Source organism: Macaca thibetana, chromosome 1 (genome assembly GCF_024542745.1).
Source record: "Macaca thibetana thibetana isolate TM-01 chromosome 1, ASM2454274v1, whole genome shotgun sequence".
Lineage (NCBI taxonomy): Eukaryota > Metazoa > Chordata > Mammalia > Primates > Cercopithecidae > Macaca > Macaca thibetana.
This window is the reverse complement of record NC_065578.1, coordinates 1,227,429-1,241,316: the sequence shown is the minus strand read 5'-3', so window position 1 is coordinate 1,241,316 and position 13,888 is coordinate 1,227,429. Positions and strand designations below refer to the sequence as shown.

The 13,888-nt window shown below is 60.7% G+C and overlaps 1 protein-coding gene across 1 annotated transcript in view; it reads right to left on the bottom strand.

Annotated features, from left to right (window-relative positions):
- Positions 1-5,006, bottom strand: part of PRKCZ (protein kinase C zeta) — a 148,621-nt gene extending 143,615 nt beyond the window's left edge. The window contains exons 1-2 of the mRNA XM_050786139.1: positions 4,714-5,006; positions 138-259 (exon numbers count right to left, since the gene is read on the bottom strand). Coding sequence (XP_050642096.1) covers positions 138-259; positions 4,714-4,784 — 193 coding nt within the window. The 5' untranslated portion in view covers positions 4,785-5,006. The remainder of the gene's footprint in view (positions 1-137; positions 260-4,713) is intronic.
- Between the last annotated feature and the right edge of the window lie 8,882 nt (positions 5,007-13,888).

Genomic DNA, 13,888 nt, shown 5'->3' with positions numbered 1-13,888 from the left:
AAAAGTTGGCTCCAACAAGTTTAATTCCACTTTTTTAAGTCTCCCCACAGAAGAGGCTGAGCACACTCCGCACAAGAGGCTGCCCTGGCGAAGTCCCCTGAGGCTGAGGATTCTGGCCGACACGGGACGAGGGCTACCTTCGCTGTCCACCCACTTGAGGGTGAGCGGGTGCTGCTGGTGCAGACGGCACATGTCTCTCACTTCCTCGCAGAGCTCCTCGAAGGTTGTGGCGGCGTCCACGCTGGTGATGAAGATGTCCCTGGGGCGGAGGGAACACGGGCATCTGTTACCGTGGGGCGTATTTGAATCAAATTAAACAATTATTACTGATTAACCAAATCATGGATTAGATAAGTGAAACTTTCCCCAAAAACAGTATGACAGCCTCCCCCACGCCCCTCCAACACAAAACAGAACCATTAACCATAATCATCGTTTAAAAACGACCACCGTCAACTTCCCTGCACAGAGAAGAAAGCGCGACCTACCTGGCTGGAAAGAATGAAGTCAAATTGGGAAAAAAGAAAGTGCCCTCTTGTGCGAGGCCTGGCAACGGCACCTGGTCGGACACCCGTTCCAGTTCACCCAAGTGTGGGTGACCCCGGGATGGACACAAGCTGGGTCGGTGCAGGCCCCCCGGCTTCGGTAAGGTAAAGGAACCCAGTCAGACCTGCCCCCAGACCTCGACGGTGCCAGCGGTGGAGGCCAGACCTTCAGGCGGTGAAGAGGCAGGGGATTAAATAATTCCATAATGAAAGGTCGCTCTTTAGACCCCAGAGTGGGAACTGGGTCCGCTGCTGCGGCTACGACAGAAGCCTGGGCAAATTTTTCTTTTTTTGAAAACCGAGTCACACAGTGTCAGTGTCTTGTATCTTCTCAGCCCCAGACAGGACCTGAATCCCAGGGGCTGGAGAAGCTCAGGGACCCCCAGGCACCCTTTGAAGGCTGGCGCTTCCCTGCTGCTAGAAACCCGAGGTCCCCCCATCACCGCCTGAACTGAGCAAGAGCTGGTCTCACCCTGTGTGGAGGGGAGGGACCACCACGGGGCCTGGCTGGTGTTTCCTGAAACTCGGAGCAGGAATCACACCCTCGTGGAACACACCGAAATTTCAGAGAAATCTACGGCTTTCTGACACCCACAGGAGCGCGGGGCAAGAACACAGGGCCTATAAAAAGAAGCCTGAAGGGGTGTGAGACGTCCCAAACCACAGAGACACAGGCTCTGCTCTTTGCAGACACTGCTGGCTCCCCACAAGATTATCTGAATTCGTCAGACAAGTTTCGAGAAACAAAATTCTCGTCCCAGACAAGAACTCCAGTGCAAACAGAACACAGGATCTGCCCACAGCCACAGCCCCAGCATAGCAGCCCAGGGCCCACCTGCCCCACAGGCCTCACCCAGCCCACCGTGGGCCGCAGCCACCCACCCCTTCCTGCTGGAACTGGCCACCCAGCACCTGCCCCCAGTGCCCGAGCACCCCACAGGAACCAACCTGGCTGGTCTTCACCACAGCCCGCAGCATCACGGCAGATTAGGAAAGTGAGGAATGGAGGGGTCACACACCCAATACCCGGGGTTCGCCCCAAGCTGACACCCATGCCTGCTGCCTGACCTGGCGTCCAACAGTCCGACCACCAGGAACTCCAGAGTGGGAGTCAGCCATCCCTTCACCTTTGACCCCTTCCTGCCCCATGCCCCCGCCCCCACACAGTCCTGTCCCCAGGTGGAAGCCAGTTTCCTGCCAATCTGGAGGCCAGGTGGGTGGCTCCAGTCAAACCCCAGGACTTGGGAAGTGTCGGGCCACCACTTCCAACCCTATCCCAATCCTGAATCAAATAGCTGCTCTGTGCCCCTCGGCAGGGGTGTCCAGGACCCAGCACCCAGTAGCCAGCTGGGCAGCCAGGGAGAGACTTCTGTGTCCCTGCGGGGCCCAGCACCAAGCCCTGAGCTACCGCCCGCCCTGGTCTCTGAGCTTTGCACACAGAACCTCCCTGAACACAAAAGTTGTCTGAGCTGGGCCAGGCGAGGTGGCTCACGCCTTTAATCCCAGTGCTTTGGGAGGCCGAGGCGGGCAAATTACGAGGTCAGGAGTTCAAGACCAGCCTGGCCAACAAAGTGAAACCCCATCTCTACTGAAACTACAAAAGATTAGCTGGGTGTGGTAGCAGGCGTCTATAGTCCTAGCTACTCGGGAGGCTGAGGCAGGAGAATCACTTGAACCTGGGAGGTGAAGGATGCAGTGAGCTGAGACCACACCACTGCAGCCAGAGTAACAGAGCAAGACACTGTCTCAAAAAAAAAAAAAAAAAAAAAAAAAAAGTCTGAGCTGGAAAAGGGAAGAGCCAGCACCGGTGTATGCGACACCAGAAGAATGGGCGTCTGAGACTCGGTCTGGGAGCCTGGCCCAGGTCACCTGGGACTCCCTGAAAACACAGGTGTCTGGGGACCCCTCAGGCCCACAGGGAGCCGGGGGGGGAGGCGAGGATTGGATCTCAAGTGTGCTCAGAGGGCCCTGGGGGGACAGGCAAGGATGATGGGGTGGCCATGCCCCATGGGGGTGACTGAAGAGCTCCTCCTTTTTCTAAAGACTTGTCTTCCACGTGTCCACACTCAGCTACCTCCACGAACAGCAGCGTCTCACCCCAGGGACGGAGTTTCTAGGGCTTCCAATAACCCAGTACTCATCCTGGCAACCACTTTCCGGAACTGCGTCATTGCCCTAAGGCCTGAGTGTCCCACCCCACAGCCAGTCCCCTCAGAGAGGCACCGGGTACCACGAGGGACGAGGAGCCAGGCTGGGGAGGGCAGTTCACACTCTCCAGTAGAGAGGAGGAGGACCTGGGAGGGGACAGAGGAGAGAAGGAATGGTAGGAACAGGGAAGACCCAGAGGGGAGACAGGCCCTGGAACAGGGAGGAAGGTGAAGGAAGAGGTGTGGCAGGGAAGGGAGAGAGGGGAGAGCGGGAAGAGGAGGGAAAACAACAGGGAAGGAGGGAGGAAGAGGAAGGGGTGGGGAGAGAGGGGAGACAGTCCCGGAAGGGAGGGAAGAGAAAGGGGTGGGAGCCTGGTCTCTCCAGCCCAGGAAACCAGAGTCACCGGGTGGAATTACACCCACCCCACCACCAAAGTGCTCCCAGGGGCCAAAGCAGGACAGAGAGAGGACGGGGCGGCCCAGAACTCCAGGGCACTGCCCCTGAGCCTTGGTCCCGGAAATTGGGCACTGGAATGCAGGAGGGTCTGGGCCCCTGCAGCCCTGCGGGTGTGGACCTCCCTCTTGCAGGACACCCCTGACCTCCACACCATCACCTGTTGCCTAGTTTATTGGCTCCAGGCTGGGAAGGAGACAGCAAGCCCAGGTCCTTGGATAAGTCCAATAGCCAGGACCTCAATCACACCAAGTTTTAACCGGCTGACTTCCAGGTCAAAAGACATGGCTGCCCTACCCCTTTGGGTGGGGTTGGATGGTCAGTTCCTCAGAATTCCCTTTCTTCTGGTTTCTGGCACCAAACCCGACCCCACTGCACCCCGAGGGTTCCAGGTGCTTGCCAGAGGGGGGCTGCAGAGACCTCAACCTTCCCAAAGAAGAGACAACTGAGCCTCCTCAACAAACCCGGGGCCAAGCAGCCCCAGATGGCTGACCCGAGACCCCAAGACAAGGTTCGCAAGGAGCTGAACCCGCTCAGACTCGCAGGGCACCACAGAGACCCCTGGGGTACTGTCCTGACAGGACATGGCCCAGGGAAGATGTCACCCATGTAACCCTGCCAGCCGTCCCTGCCTCTGGGGCTCAGGTTGCCACAGCGGGAGCTGAGGGCGCACCGGGGCAGGAGTAGCTTTTCAAGATCCCAAGGACCACCCAGTGCAAGCCCGGAGCCCGCAGTCCCCTCCCCACCCTCTCCGCAGCAGCGGCCACCTTCACCGGAGCGGAGGCCCGAGTTCGGGGCTCCTGGGGACGCAGGCGGGTGGAAGAACAAACCCACGGGCCCTCCCTTCCCCACCACCCACACTTCGGGGGGCAGCGACCCCTCCGCTGTGCCTGTGAGCCCGGCCACCTGGTGCAGCCCCCGCCACCCCCACCAGCGCTGCCCCGGACCCCTCGGCTCCGGCCCCTGACCGCGCCCCCTCCCACAGCCAGACAGAGGCTTCCAGGGGGGCGGGTGCGACGCAAGCCCCGGGGCCAGTCTCGGCCGCGCCGTGGCCTCCAGAAACCCCTGTCCCCACCCGACCACCCGGAGCCCTGCCGGGGGCTGCAGTGGAGCCACCGCGCCCGCGCCCCGGGTCTCCGAACTTTGCCTAAAGCGAGACCCCCGGCCGGGTAAACGGGGAGAACATTTAGGAAACGCTGATTTTAAGAAACCCGCCAGGAATTTTTACAACTTGATGAAAACTTTCAATCCTTACAGGTTTGCGGCCGGAACGTCCCCGCCCAACTTTCCAGCGAAAACGTCAACCACAGTGACCGGGCCGAGGAGCGCGCGGCGCGGGGCCGACCCCAGGGAAACCCGGTCCCGGGGAAGGAGCCGGCGCTGCCCACGAGGTGTCCGCGGGTGACGCTCACGGGCGGGGACCGAGGACCTCCCGCGACAGCCCCGGGCCCGTAGCGACCTCGCCGCCCTCTCCCTCCCTCCCTCCAGCGCAGGAGCCCCGACGACTGTGCCCTCCCCGCCCTCCCCGCCTCACCCGCCGCCGCTCCCCGCCCTCCCAGCCGCTCACCCTCCGTAATGCGCCTTGAGGCGGACGCGGCCGCCGCTCCCGTCCATCTTGGGGCTGGTCCTGCTGGGCATGGCGCGCTCCGCCGGCCGCCGTCAGCGCTGCGCCCCGGGAGCTCCGGCCATGGCGCGGGGCGGTGGCGCCAGGTGGGGCGGCGGCGGAACGCGGAAGGCACCGCTCAGGACCGACGGCTCCGGCCCGGCCCGGCCAACTCCGCGGAACTCCACGGAACTCCCACGGCGCGCGGGGCGGCAGCTGGGGGCGCGCAGGGCGGGACCGTCCGACGGGGGCGGGGGCGGGGGGCGGGGGGCGGGGGGGCGGTGTCCGAACATGGCGGACCGAGGTGGAGCCGGCGGCCAATCCGCGGGGCGGGCGGTCCCGGGGCGGGCGGTGGCACCTGCGGCCAATGAGGGCGAGGCGGGGCCGCCACCTGGGCCAATCCTCGAGGGACCCCCGGCAGCGGCCCAATGGCGAGGCGCGGGCGGGGCTACCTGTCGGGCGGGGCGCGACGCACCTGCGCCAATGGGACCGCGCGCGGCGCGGCTCTGCCCGGCAACCGGAGGGGCCCCGGCCTGCGGCACCGAGCTGCGGACCCGGGAACTCGCTGGAAACGCAAGTTCTCGGCCCTCGCCCAGACCCTCCGAATCGAAACTCCTGCGGCGCGCGCCCTGCCAGCCCGAGGACCCCGCCGTCCAGGGGGCTCCTGACATCTCCCACGTGCAGGACTGAAGCTGCAAGGAGCGGAGAACCCGGCCAGGGTCAGGGACGGGAGGGTCCAGACTCGGGTTCTCTGGGCCCCAGCCCCCGCTTCGCCCCCATCGAATCCAAGGTCCCCTGTAGGGAAGGGCCGTCCACACTCGTGAGTGCAACCGCTCACTCCGCCCAGGTCAAGGACGCGGCATTGCCCCGAGTCGCCCATGACCTTCATTTCTGAAGCCACAGCCTCTTGGGCCTTACTTGGGGGCGGGGGGGTTGATCTGGACAATCGCCCTCCAGGCCATTCCACCGCTGCCCAGCTCCCTGCCTCCTGGGCTCCTCCCCTGAAAATACGGTCGAGTTTTCCCTGATCAGCCCATCCCTTGCTGTCTGTATCCACTGAAGCCCAGACCTGCTGCCTGCAAGACCTCACCCAAGCACCAGGTGGACACCCAGACCCAGCTCCTGACCTCGACCCCTCTCCCCTGAGAGTGGACCTGCTCAGGCCACGCCCTCACACCCCTCACCCAGACACAGCCACCAGGACTTCAACCATGTGCTTTCATCACGCAGGTGGGGTGCCTGGCGCCTCCTTGATGCCAGGCCTTGGGGAGACCTGTGGCCACAGAACTCATGTTCTCCCTAGAGGTGGACAGCGTGCCCCTCTCCTATGCAGAAGCTGTCGTTCTTTCTTCTTAAACACCGTTTGCACCCTCCCTCCACCCACTGACCTATCTCTGCCTCTCTCTACAGCAAAGCTTCTGCCAAGCCGCCCTGCTCCCCCTCTACCTCCCCTGCCACCACCCACTTCCACATTTTAAATACAAGGGTCGGTTCTCAGATGTTTTCTTTTCTTTTTTTTTCTCTTTTATTTGAGACGGAGTTTTGCTCTTGTTGCCCAGGCTGAGTGCAATGGCATGATGTCGTCTCACTGCAACCTCCGCCTCTCGGGCTCAAGCGATTCTTCTGCCTCAGTCTCCCAAGTAGCTGGGATTACAGACGTCCACCACCACCCCAGCTAATTTTTGTATTTTTAGTAGAGACGGGGTTTCTCTATATTGGCCAGGCTGGTCTCCAACTCCTGACCTCAGGTGATCCACCTGCCTCGGCCTCCCAAAGTGCTGGCATCATAGGCATGAGCCACCGCGCCTGGCCTCAGACGTTTTCTTGGCCTTTAGCATCAGAGCCCTCCTGGGAAGGCTCACACATCCCCCGCCCCCGGTTCCAGCTCCCCAAATCTCCCATCTTTTGCCCTCCTGGTCTGCAGCTTTTAAAAATGTGGAGCCCTGGCCTCAGCCTTTGGCCCACTTCGAATCCCCAGCTGAGATGGTCCCCCCGAGCTCCCAAACAAGGTTCACCCAGCCCCAGGCATCCTCCTAATGAGCCTCTCAGCTGACCTCTTCCCCAACTCGGTGGTGCCCACTCCATCTTTCTGGGTCATCAAAGTCCCCCAGTGGTTCCCATCGCTCCCAGAGGGAAAGCCAGCTCCGCTGCCCCCGCCTCCGGGCCTCCTGGCTGCCCCGGCCTCTGCCTTTGCATGGTCACTCCCTCTTCCGGGAGCACCGTCCTACAGAGATCTGCTGGACTGGCACCCACATTCCCTGGAGTCTCTAGCATACTTAATGCCCATTTCAGCAATCTACTCCTCACCCCCATCTCCATGGGGCGACCCCCTCTGTATCCCTCACACAGGCACAAAGCCCCATGCCCATCAGCTGGGTGTGAAGGGGGACAGAGAGTAGAGGGTGAGGGGGCAGCCTGGCAGTGATTCCCAGATTCCCAGTGATGAGTGGGAACCTGTGTCTGCAGCAGCTCCAGAGCCAGGCACCCGTCGGCTCAGCTCCCCCACGCTGGGCCCCATGGCCAGGGCTGTGGCCTCATCTGGAGTCCAGCCTGGCAACATGGCCTGGGCACTTCCTGATGGGCAGGAAAGAGCAGGGTTTTGCCTTAGTGGGGCGGTGCCTGGAAGGGGCCACTGGACACCCGCAGGACTTCCTGGCTGGTGTTCTGATCCAAGGAGGCAGCAAGGCCCGGTCCTGGTCCCAGCGCCCCTGCTGGGACAGGCCCTTGGCGCTGGCCTCCCCGGGGAGATCCGTGCTGCCAGGCGGGAGCCTCCGTCCTGGAAGCCAGTTGCAGGGTCGTGGCAGTGCCCCAGTGCCTGGGAGATCCATGCTGCCAGGCAGGAGCCTCCATCCTGAAAGCCAGTCCCAGCGAGGGAAGATGGGGGGTGGGGCTTTATTATCTGTGGGGTTGGGAGGGAGAGGGCGGCCTCAGTGGACAGTCCACCCCAGTGTCGGACTTTGTTCAGCCCTGATGCCGGTGGAGGGGGTGGGGGAAGATGCAGGTCCCAAAAGGCTCCAGCAGAGGGCTGCGGGCACAGGGGCTGCCCAAAACGTCCCGAAAACCTCCCCCCCCCCGTACCCGCTCTGGCCTCCCCTCGGGAGGCAGAGGCCTCCACTAACGAGATCTGCAAAACAAAGGCCTGACCCGCCCAGGCCCTGGGACCCGCCTCTGGGCAGATGGGGCAGGTCACAGGGAGGTTCCCAGGTCCTCTGCCCTGAGCCTGCGCCCCTGAGAGTTCCCTGAGGGCAGAGGGCGCTTCCTGAGGCACGGATAGACTCGCTGGCTGGCGGTGGTGTCACTGTGTTGCCCGGCGACAGATACAGGGTGTTTGCTCTGGAATCTGCCAACGACTCCCATCCAGATCCTGGCCGAGGGCTGGGCCCTGTTAGACCAGGTCCCCACAGCCTCTCCAGGCACCTGGCACACGGGGAAGGAGTGAGTGACTTGGGTAAGGACCCCTCGAGAATGCTGGAGCCAGGCAGCCTCCTAAGACTGTGGGTGGGGACAGAGTCATTGCCCGCTGAGCTCGGCACACCGAGGAGGCACAGCCCTGGAATCTTCCAAGGACTTGCCCTGGGGCCTCCGGGGCAGGTGGGGTGTGGAGGTGACCCTTGGAGTGGGCGGGGCAGGCTCTGAGAAAGGCTGTTGGGTGGCCAAAGGCCAGGCTTTCCACCTCGCCGGTTTCTGTAGCTCCCAAATTTTTCTTAAAGTCCTCATATACTTTCATAATCATAAACACCTATTTTTTTTTTTTTTTTTTTGAGACGGAGTCTCACGCTGTTGCCCAGGCTGGAGTGCAGTGGTACGATCTCGGCTCACTGCAAGCTCCGCCTCCCGGGTTCCCGCCATTCTCCTGCCTCAGCCTCCTGAGTAGCTGGGACTACAGGCGCCCGCCACCGCGCCCGGCTAATTTTTTGTATTTTTAGTAGAGACGGGGTTTCACTGTGGTCTCGATCTCCTGACCTTGTGATCCGCCCGCCTTGGCCTCCCAAAGTGCTGGGATTACAGGCTTGAACCACCGCGCCCGGCCAACACCTATTATTTTTTAAATAAAAAAAATAAAACGGGTTATAAAAGTCACACTGGCTTTTTAGAAAACTGGAGCAACACAGAAAGGTGGTGTAGGGAGAGGTGAAGCCTCTTCCCAAAACGCCAGCTGAGCAGCGAGAGCCCCAGCGGTGAAGCAGATAGCCTTCCCTCTCCCCGTGCCTGGGACCGCAGGTGGAGGTGCTGGGTGACCGCCGGGGCATGGGGTAGGGAGCTGACTGGCAGAGGGCAGTGTGGGCACGGGGTCTGGCTGAGGGTGGCCTCTGACCCCTGGGCCAAGGTGGCTCTGTGCGGCTGCCAGGCCTACCCTGTGATTTTCCTTAGAAGAGCCCTTTGATGATACCATCGAGTGATGTTGAGACGTTTTAGAAGAGAGGCAGTTTACGCTCAGTGTGATTCGTCAGACGTCTGGGAGGGGTTGGCTGGGGCCCATGGGGTCCCCATCACCGCGCCCCCAGCATGGAGGCCTCCCTCATCAGCTTCATAAACTGCATTTGTGCCGGCCCAATGCTTGGGACTGCCCAGAAAGGTGCCCGGCAGGAGCGGGCATGTTACAGAGCCCATGGGGCCCGGGTGGGTCTTCCTGCCAGATGTGAGGCTGCCCTGTGGGGTCCCGCGACCCCCATCACAGGAAGGCCAGGCGTTTGCTGACGGGTTCTGGACACAGCAGCCGTGGGAGGGACTGGCCAGATGTTTCCTTTCTGTGTCAGGGATCATGGGATTTGGAAAAACTGGCTCAAGTGACAGTGTCAGCTGCATGGGTTCATTCTATGGATGTTGGTTGAGGGCCTACTGGATGGAGGACCAGGAGTTGAGCCAGGAATACAGCAGTGAGCCAGCCAGGCGGGGTCTCCTCGTGGGACGCTGCTGGAGACAGGCCACTGTCAGAGAACCACAGGAGTGCAGAATGGCCGAGCAGGGCTGACCAGGTCCCCGCGGGAGAGGCTGGCCCTGGGACTGACGATGTGTACGGTGGGGCAGCCCTGTGGCCCCAGGGAGCAAGGGCTCTGTGAGTGAAGGGCGCGGGGAGTGTGAAGAGGCCAGGATGCCCCAGCCAGGAGGCTCAGGGGAAGAGAGGGTCAGGGAAGCCTCAGACAGGGTCTGGGGTGTGAGTGCCTGTGTGCTTGTCTGAATCTATATGTGTTTGTGTCTGTGTGCATTGTGTGTGTGCATACATGTGTCTGTGTATCTGTGTTCTCATGTGTGTATAAGTATGTCTGTGGTTGTGCGTCTGTGTTGACGTATGTGTGTCTATGCATGCATACATGTGTCTGTGCGTGTGGTTTTTTTTTTTTCCTGCTTTTTGTTTTGTTTTTAGGCAAGGTCTCACTGTGTCACCCAGGCTGGAGTGCAGTGGTGCCATATCTCGGCTTACTGCAGCCTGGACCTCCTGGGCTCAGGTGATCCTCCCACCTCAGCCTTTTGGATAGCTGGGACCACGGGCATGCACCACCGCGCCCAGCTAATTTTTGTATTTTTTGTAGACAAGGACTACGTTTCCCAGGCTGACCTTAAAACTCCTGGGCTTGGGGGCCGGGCACGGTGGCTCAAGCCTGTAATTCCAGCACTTTGGGAGGCCGAGACGGGCGGATCACGAGGTCAGCAGATCAAGACCATCCTGGCTAACACGGTGAAACCCTGTCTCTACTAAAAATACAAAAATTAGTCGGGCGAGGTGGCGGCGCCTGTAGTCCCAGCTACTCGGGAGGCTGAGGCAGGAGAATGGCGTGAACCCGGGAGGCGGAGCTTGCAGTGAGCTGAGATCCAGCCATTGCACTCCAGCCTGGGCGATTAAGCGAGACTCTGTCTCAAAAAAAAAAAAAAAAAAAAAAAAACACTCCTGGGCTTAAGCCATCCTGGTGCCTTAGCCTCCCAAAGGGCAGGGATTACAGGTGTGAGCCACCGGCCCAGCCTGTGTGCGTTTCTGTGCCCACGTGTCTGTGTGTCTGCGTCTACAGCCGTGCCTGCATCTGCGTGCATGTGCCAGCGCACGTGTGTCTGTCGCTAACTGCGTTCACGCGTCCGTGTGCCCCTCACTCCACAGCCGCCCTCCAGCGCCCGAGTTTCCGGGCGCCATTCCTTCGGCGGCCTTTCAGGCCTGGCACCTTCCCTGCGGGCTGTCTGGCCTCGGGGCGCTGAGCGGGTCCCGGGCTGCCGGCGGCCGCGTGCAGTGCGGAGCTTGCCCAGGAGGGGGCGCAGGAGGGACGCGCGGGGAGACGGGGCTCGGGCTGGCGGCGCCTGGAGGCCCGGGGAGCTCGTCCCGCACGTGGGTCCCTGGGCGGCCGCGCAGCGCCGGCTCTGCCCGCTCTGGCTCCGTGGCCTCCCGCCCCACCCCGAGGCTCTTCCTGCTCGGCGCGGCTGCCTCCTTTTCAGCCCCGCCTGAGAGTCCGCCCCGGGGACCCCGTGTCCGCCTCGCGGCCACCCTCGTCGCAGCTCAGCAATCCTGGTTTTAAGTCGTCCCTGCTTAAAATCTGCGGATTGGGCCGGGCGCGGTGGCTCACGCCTGCAATCCCAGCACCTGGGAAGAGCGAGGCAGGCGGATCGCTTGAGGCCTGGAGTTTGAGAAAATCCTGGGCAACATGGTGAATCCCGTCTCTACAAAAAGTTTAAAAATTAGCTGGGTGCGGTGGTGTGTGCTTGTGGTCCCAGCTGCTCGGGAGGCTGAGGTGAGAGGATCACCTGAGCCCAGGAGGTGGAGGCTGCAGTGAGCTGAGGTATGGCAGCGCTGCACTCCAGCCTGGGCAACAGAGCGAAGCCCAGCCTCTAAAAAAATAATAATAGGCCGGCGCGGTGGCTCAAGCCTGTAATCCCAGCACTTTGGGAGGCCGAGGCGGGCGGATCACGAGGTCAGGAGATCGAGACCATCCTGGCTAACACGGTGAAACCCCGTCTCTGCTAAAAAAATACAAAAAACTAGCTGGGCGAGGTGGCGGGCGCCTGTAGTCCCAGCTACTCGGGAGGCTGAGGCAGGAGAATGGCATAAACCCGGGAGGCGGAGCTTGCAGTGAGCTGAGATCCGGCCACTGCACTCCAGCCTGGGTGACAGAGCGAGACTCCGTCTCAAAAAAAATAAAAATAAAAATAAAAATAAAAATAAAAATAATAATAATAACAACTTAAAAAATAAATCTTCAGATGGGACCCCACGAATTCAGTCTCTGCATATATGTGTGTAGTTCTCCACAGGTACCTGTGGGGGGGGGGTTGTGTGTGTGTGTGTGTGGAGCTCTCTGTATGTACCTGTGTCTGTAGTTCTGTGTAGACCTGTGTGTGTGTGGAGCTGTCTGTGTGTACCTGTGTGTGTGTAGCTCTCTGTGTGTACCTGTGTGTGTTTCTGTAGTTCTGTGTGTACCTGTGTGTGTGTCTGTAGCTCTGTGTACCTGTGTGTGTATCTGTAGTTCTGTGTGTACCTGTGTGTGTGTGGAGCTCTCTGTGTGTACCTGTGTGTGTGTGTCTGTAGCTCTATGTGTGCCTGTGTGTGTGTAGCTCTCTATGTGTACCTGTGTGTGTATCTGTAGTTCTGTGTGTACCTGTGTGTGTGTGGAGCTCTCTGGATGTGTGTGTGTGTGTGTGTGTGAATACTGCTGGAGGGGCTGGACACTGCCACTCCCAGCAGAGCCAACACAGTGAGGAGGAGGTGAGGTTGCTGTGTCCAGGGTTTGGAGAGGCCAGGGGAGGCAAAAGGAGGCTGACCTGGAAGATAGAGCAGCTGGAAGGGCACCCAGGGGAGGCAGGGAAGGGCTGGACACTGCCAGGCTGAGCTCTGCGCACAGCTTCCCCAGCTGAGTCTCACCAGGAGGCACAGCCCCTCTCCAGGCCCCTACCCCCACAATGATGCCTTCCCTTGGAGGACCGTCTGTGTCCGACATCACCTCTGGGACCCTCAGCCCATCCCTAGGAGGTGAGAATCATGACCCTATTCTGTGGATGAGACACCAGGGCCGGGGTCACTCCATGCCTGGTCCAGGTACACACGCCGGCAGCGGGCAGGGCCTGGGCAGGGCAGGGATGGGGTGGGACCTCAGGGCCCAGGCTGCTGGGCTACACACTGCATGTCCCCTTCTCTGGGCTGGACATGCCCTCAGAGTGGAGCACCTCTCCTGAGACCTGTGCGGGGACAGAGCGCCAGGGCCCGAGACCACCTGGTCAGCACCGTGTGCGGGCCCTGCCTGTCCTGCACTGCGGGGTCCAGCAGTTCCTGCTGGGTGGTGGGCTCCCACCTCCACCGCCCTCAGCTGCCTGGGGTTATTTCAGACTCGGTGCGAGGCTGGTGCGTCTGAGGAGGCAGCAGCAGAACCACGGTCACCATGGCAATGCTGGGGACTGTTCCTGGGACTGCTCCACACGCTATTTTAGCCTCGTGAAAACAGACAAAATCTCGGTTCACTCAAACCTTCACGGGGAGATGCCGAAGCAGGGGCCGGAAAGGCCTGTGAACCCTCGCCCGAGCTCCTCCCCATCCTGCCACGCCCGTCCACACCAGGCTGGAGGACCCGTCAGCCGAGGTCCCTGTGAGCCCCGCCCTCCCCAGTTGTCTTTGCCTTTTACTCAAAGACTGAGTGCGGGAGCCCCGGGAGCCCTGAGGCCTGGTGGTGCTTATGAACCGCTCAAGGGCCAGGCTGCTCTAGAAAGACACGGCCAAGGGCTTGTCCTTTGGATCTCCCGGCCTGACAAGGATGTGAGAGAAGGGTACTTGTATGCCACCCACCATGGGAGCTGCATCTGGGACCATCTTCTTTCTTTTTTTTTTTTTTTTTTTTTTTTTTTTTTTTTTTTTTGAGACAGAGTCTCGCTCTGTCACCCAGGCTGGAGTGAAGTGACTCGATCTCGGCTCACTGCAAGCTCCGCCTCCCAGGTTCACGCCATTCTCCTGTCTCACCCTCCCAAGCAGCTGGGACTACAGGCGCCCGCCACCACACCCAGCTAATTTTTTTGTATTTTTAGTAGAGATGGGGTTTCACCGTGTTAGCCAGGATGGTCTTGATCTCCTGACCTCATGATCCGCCCACCTCGGCCTCCCAAAGTGCTGGGATTATAGTCGTGAGCCACCACGGCCTGCCCTGGGACCATCTTCTAGAGAGCAGCCTGACAG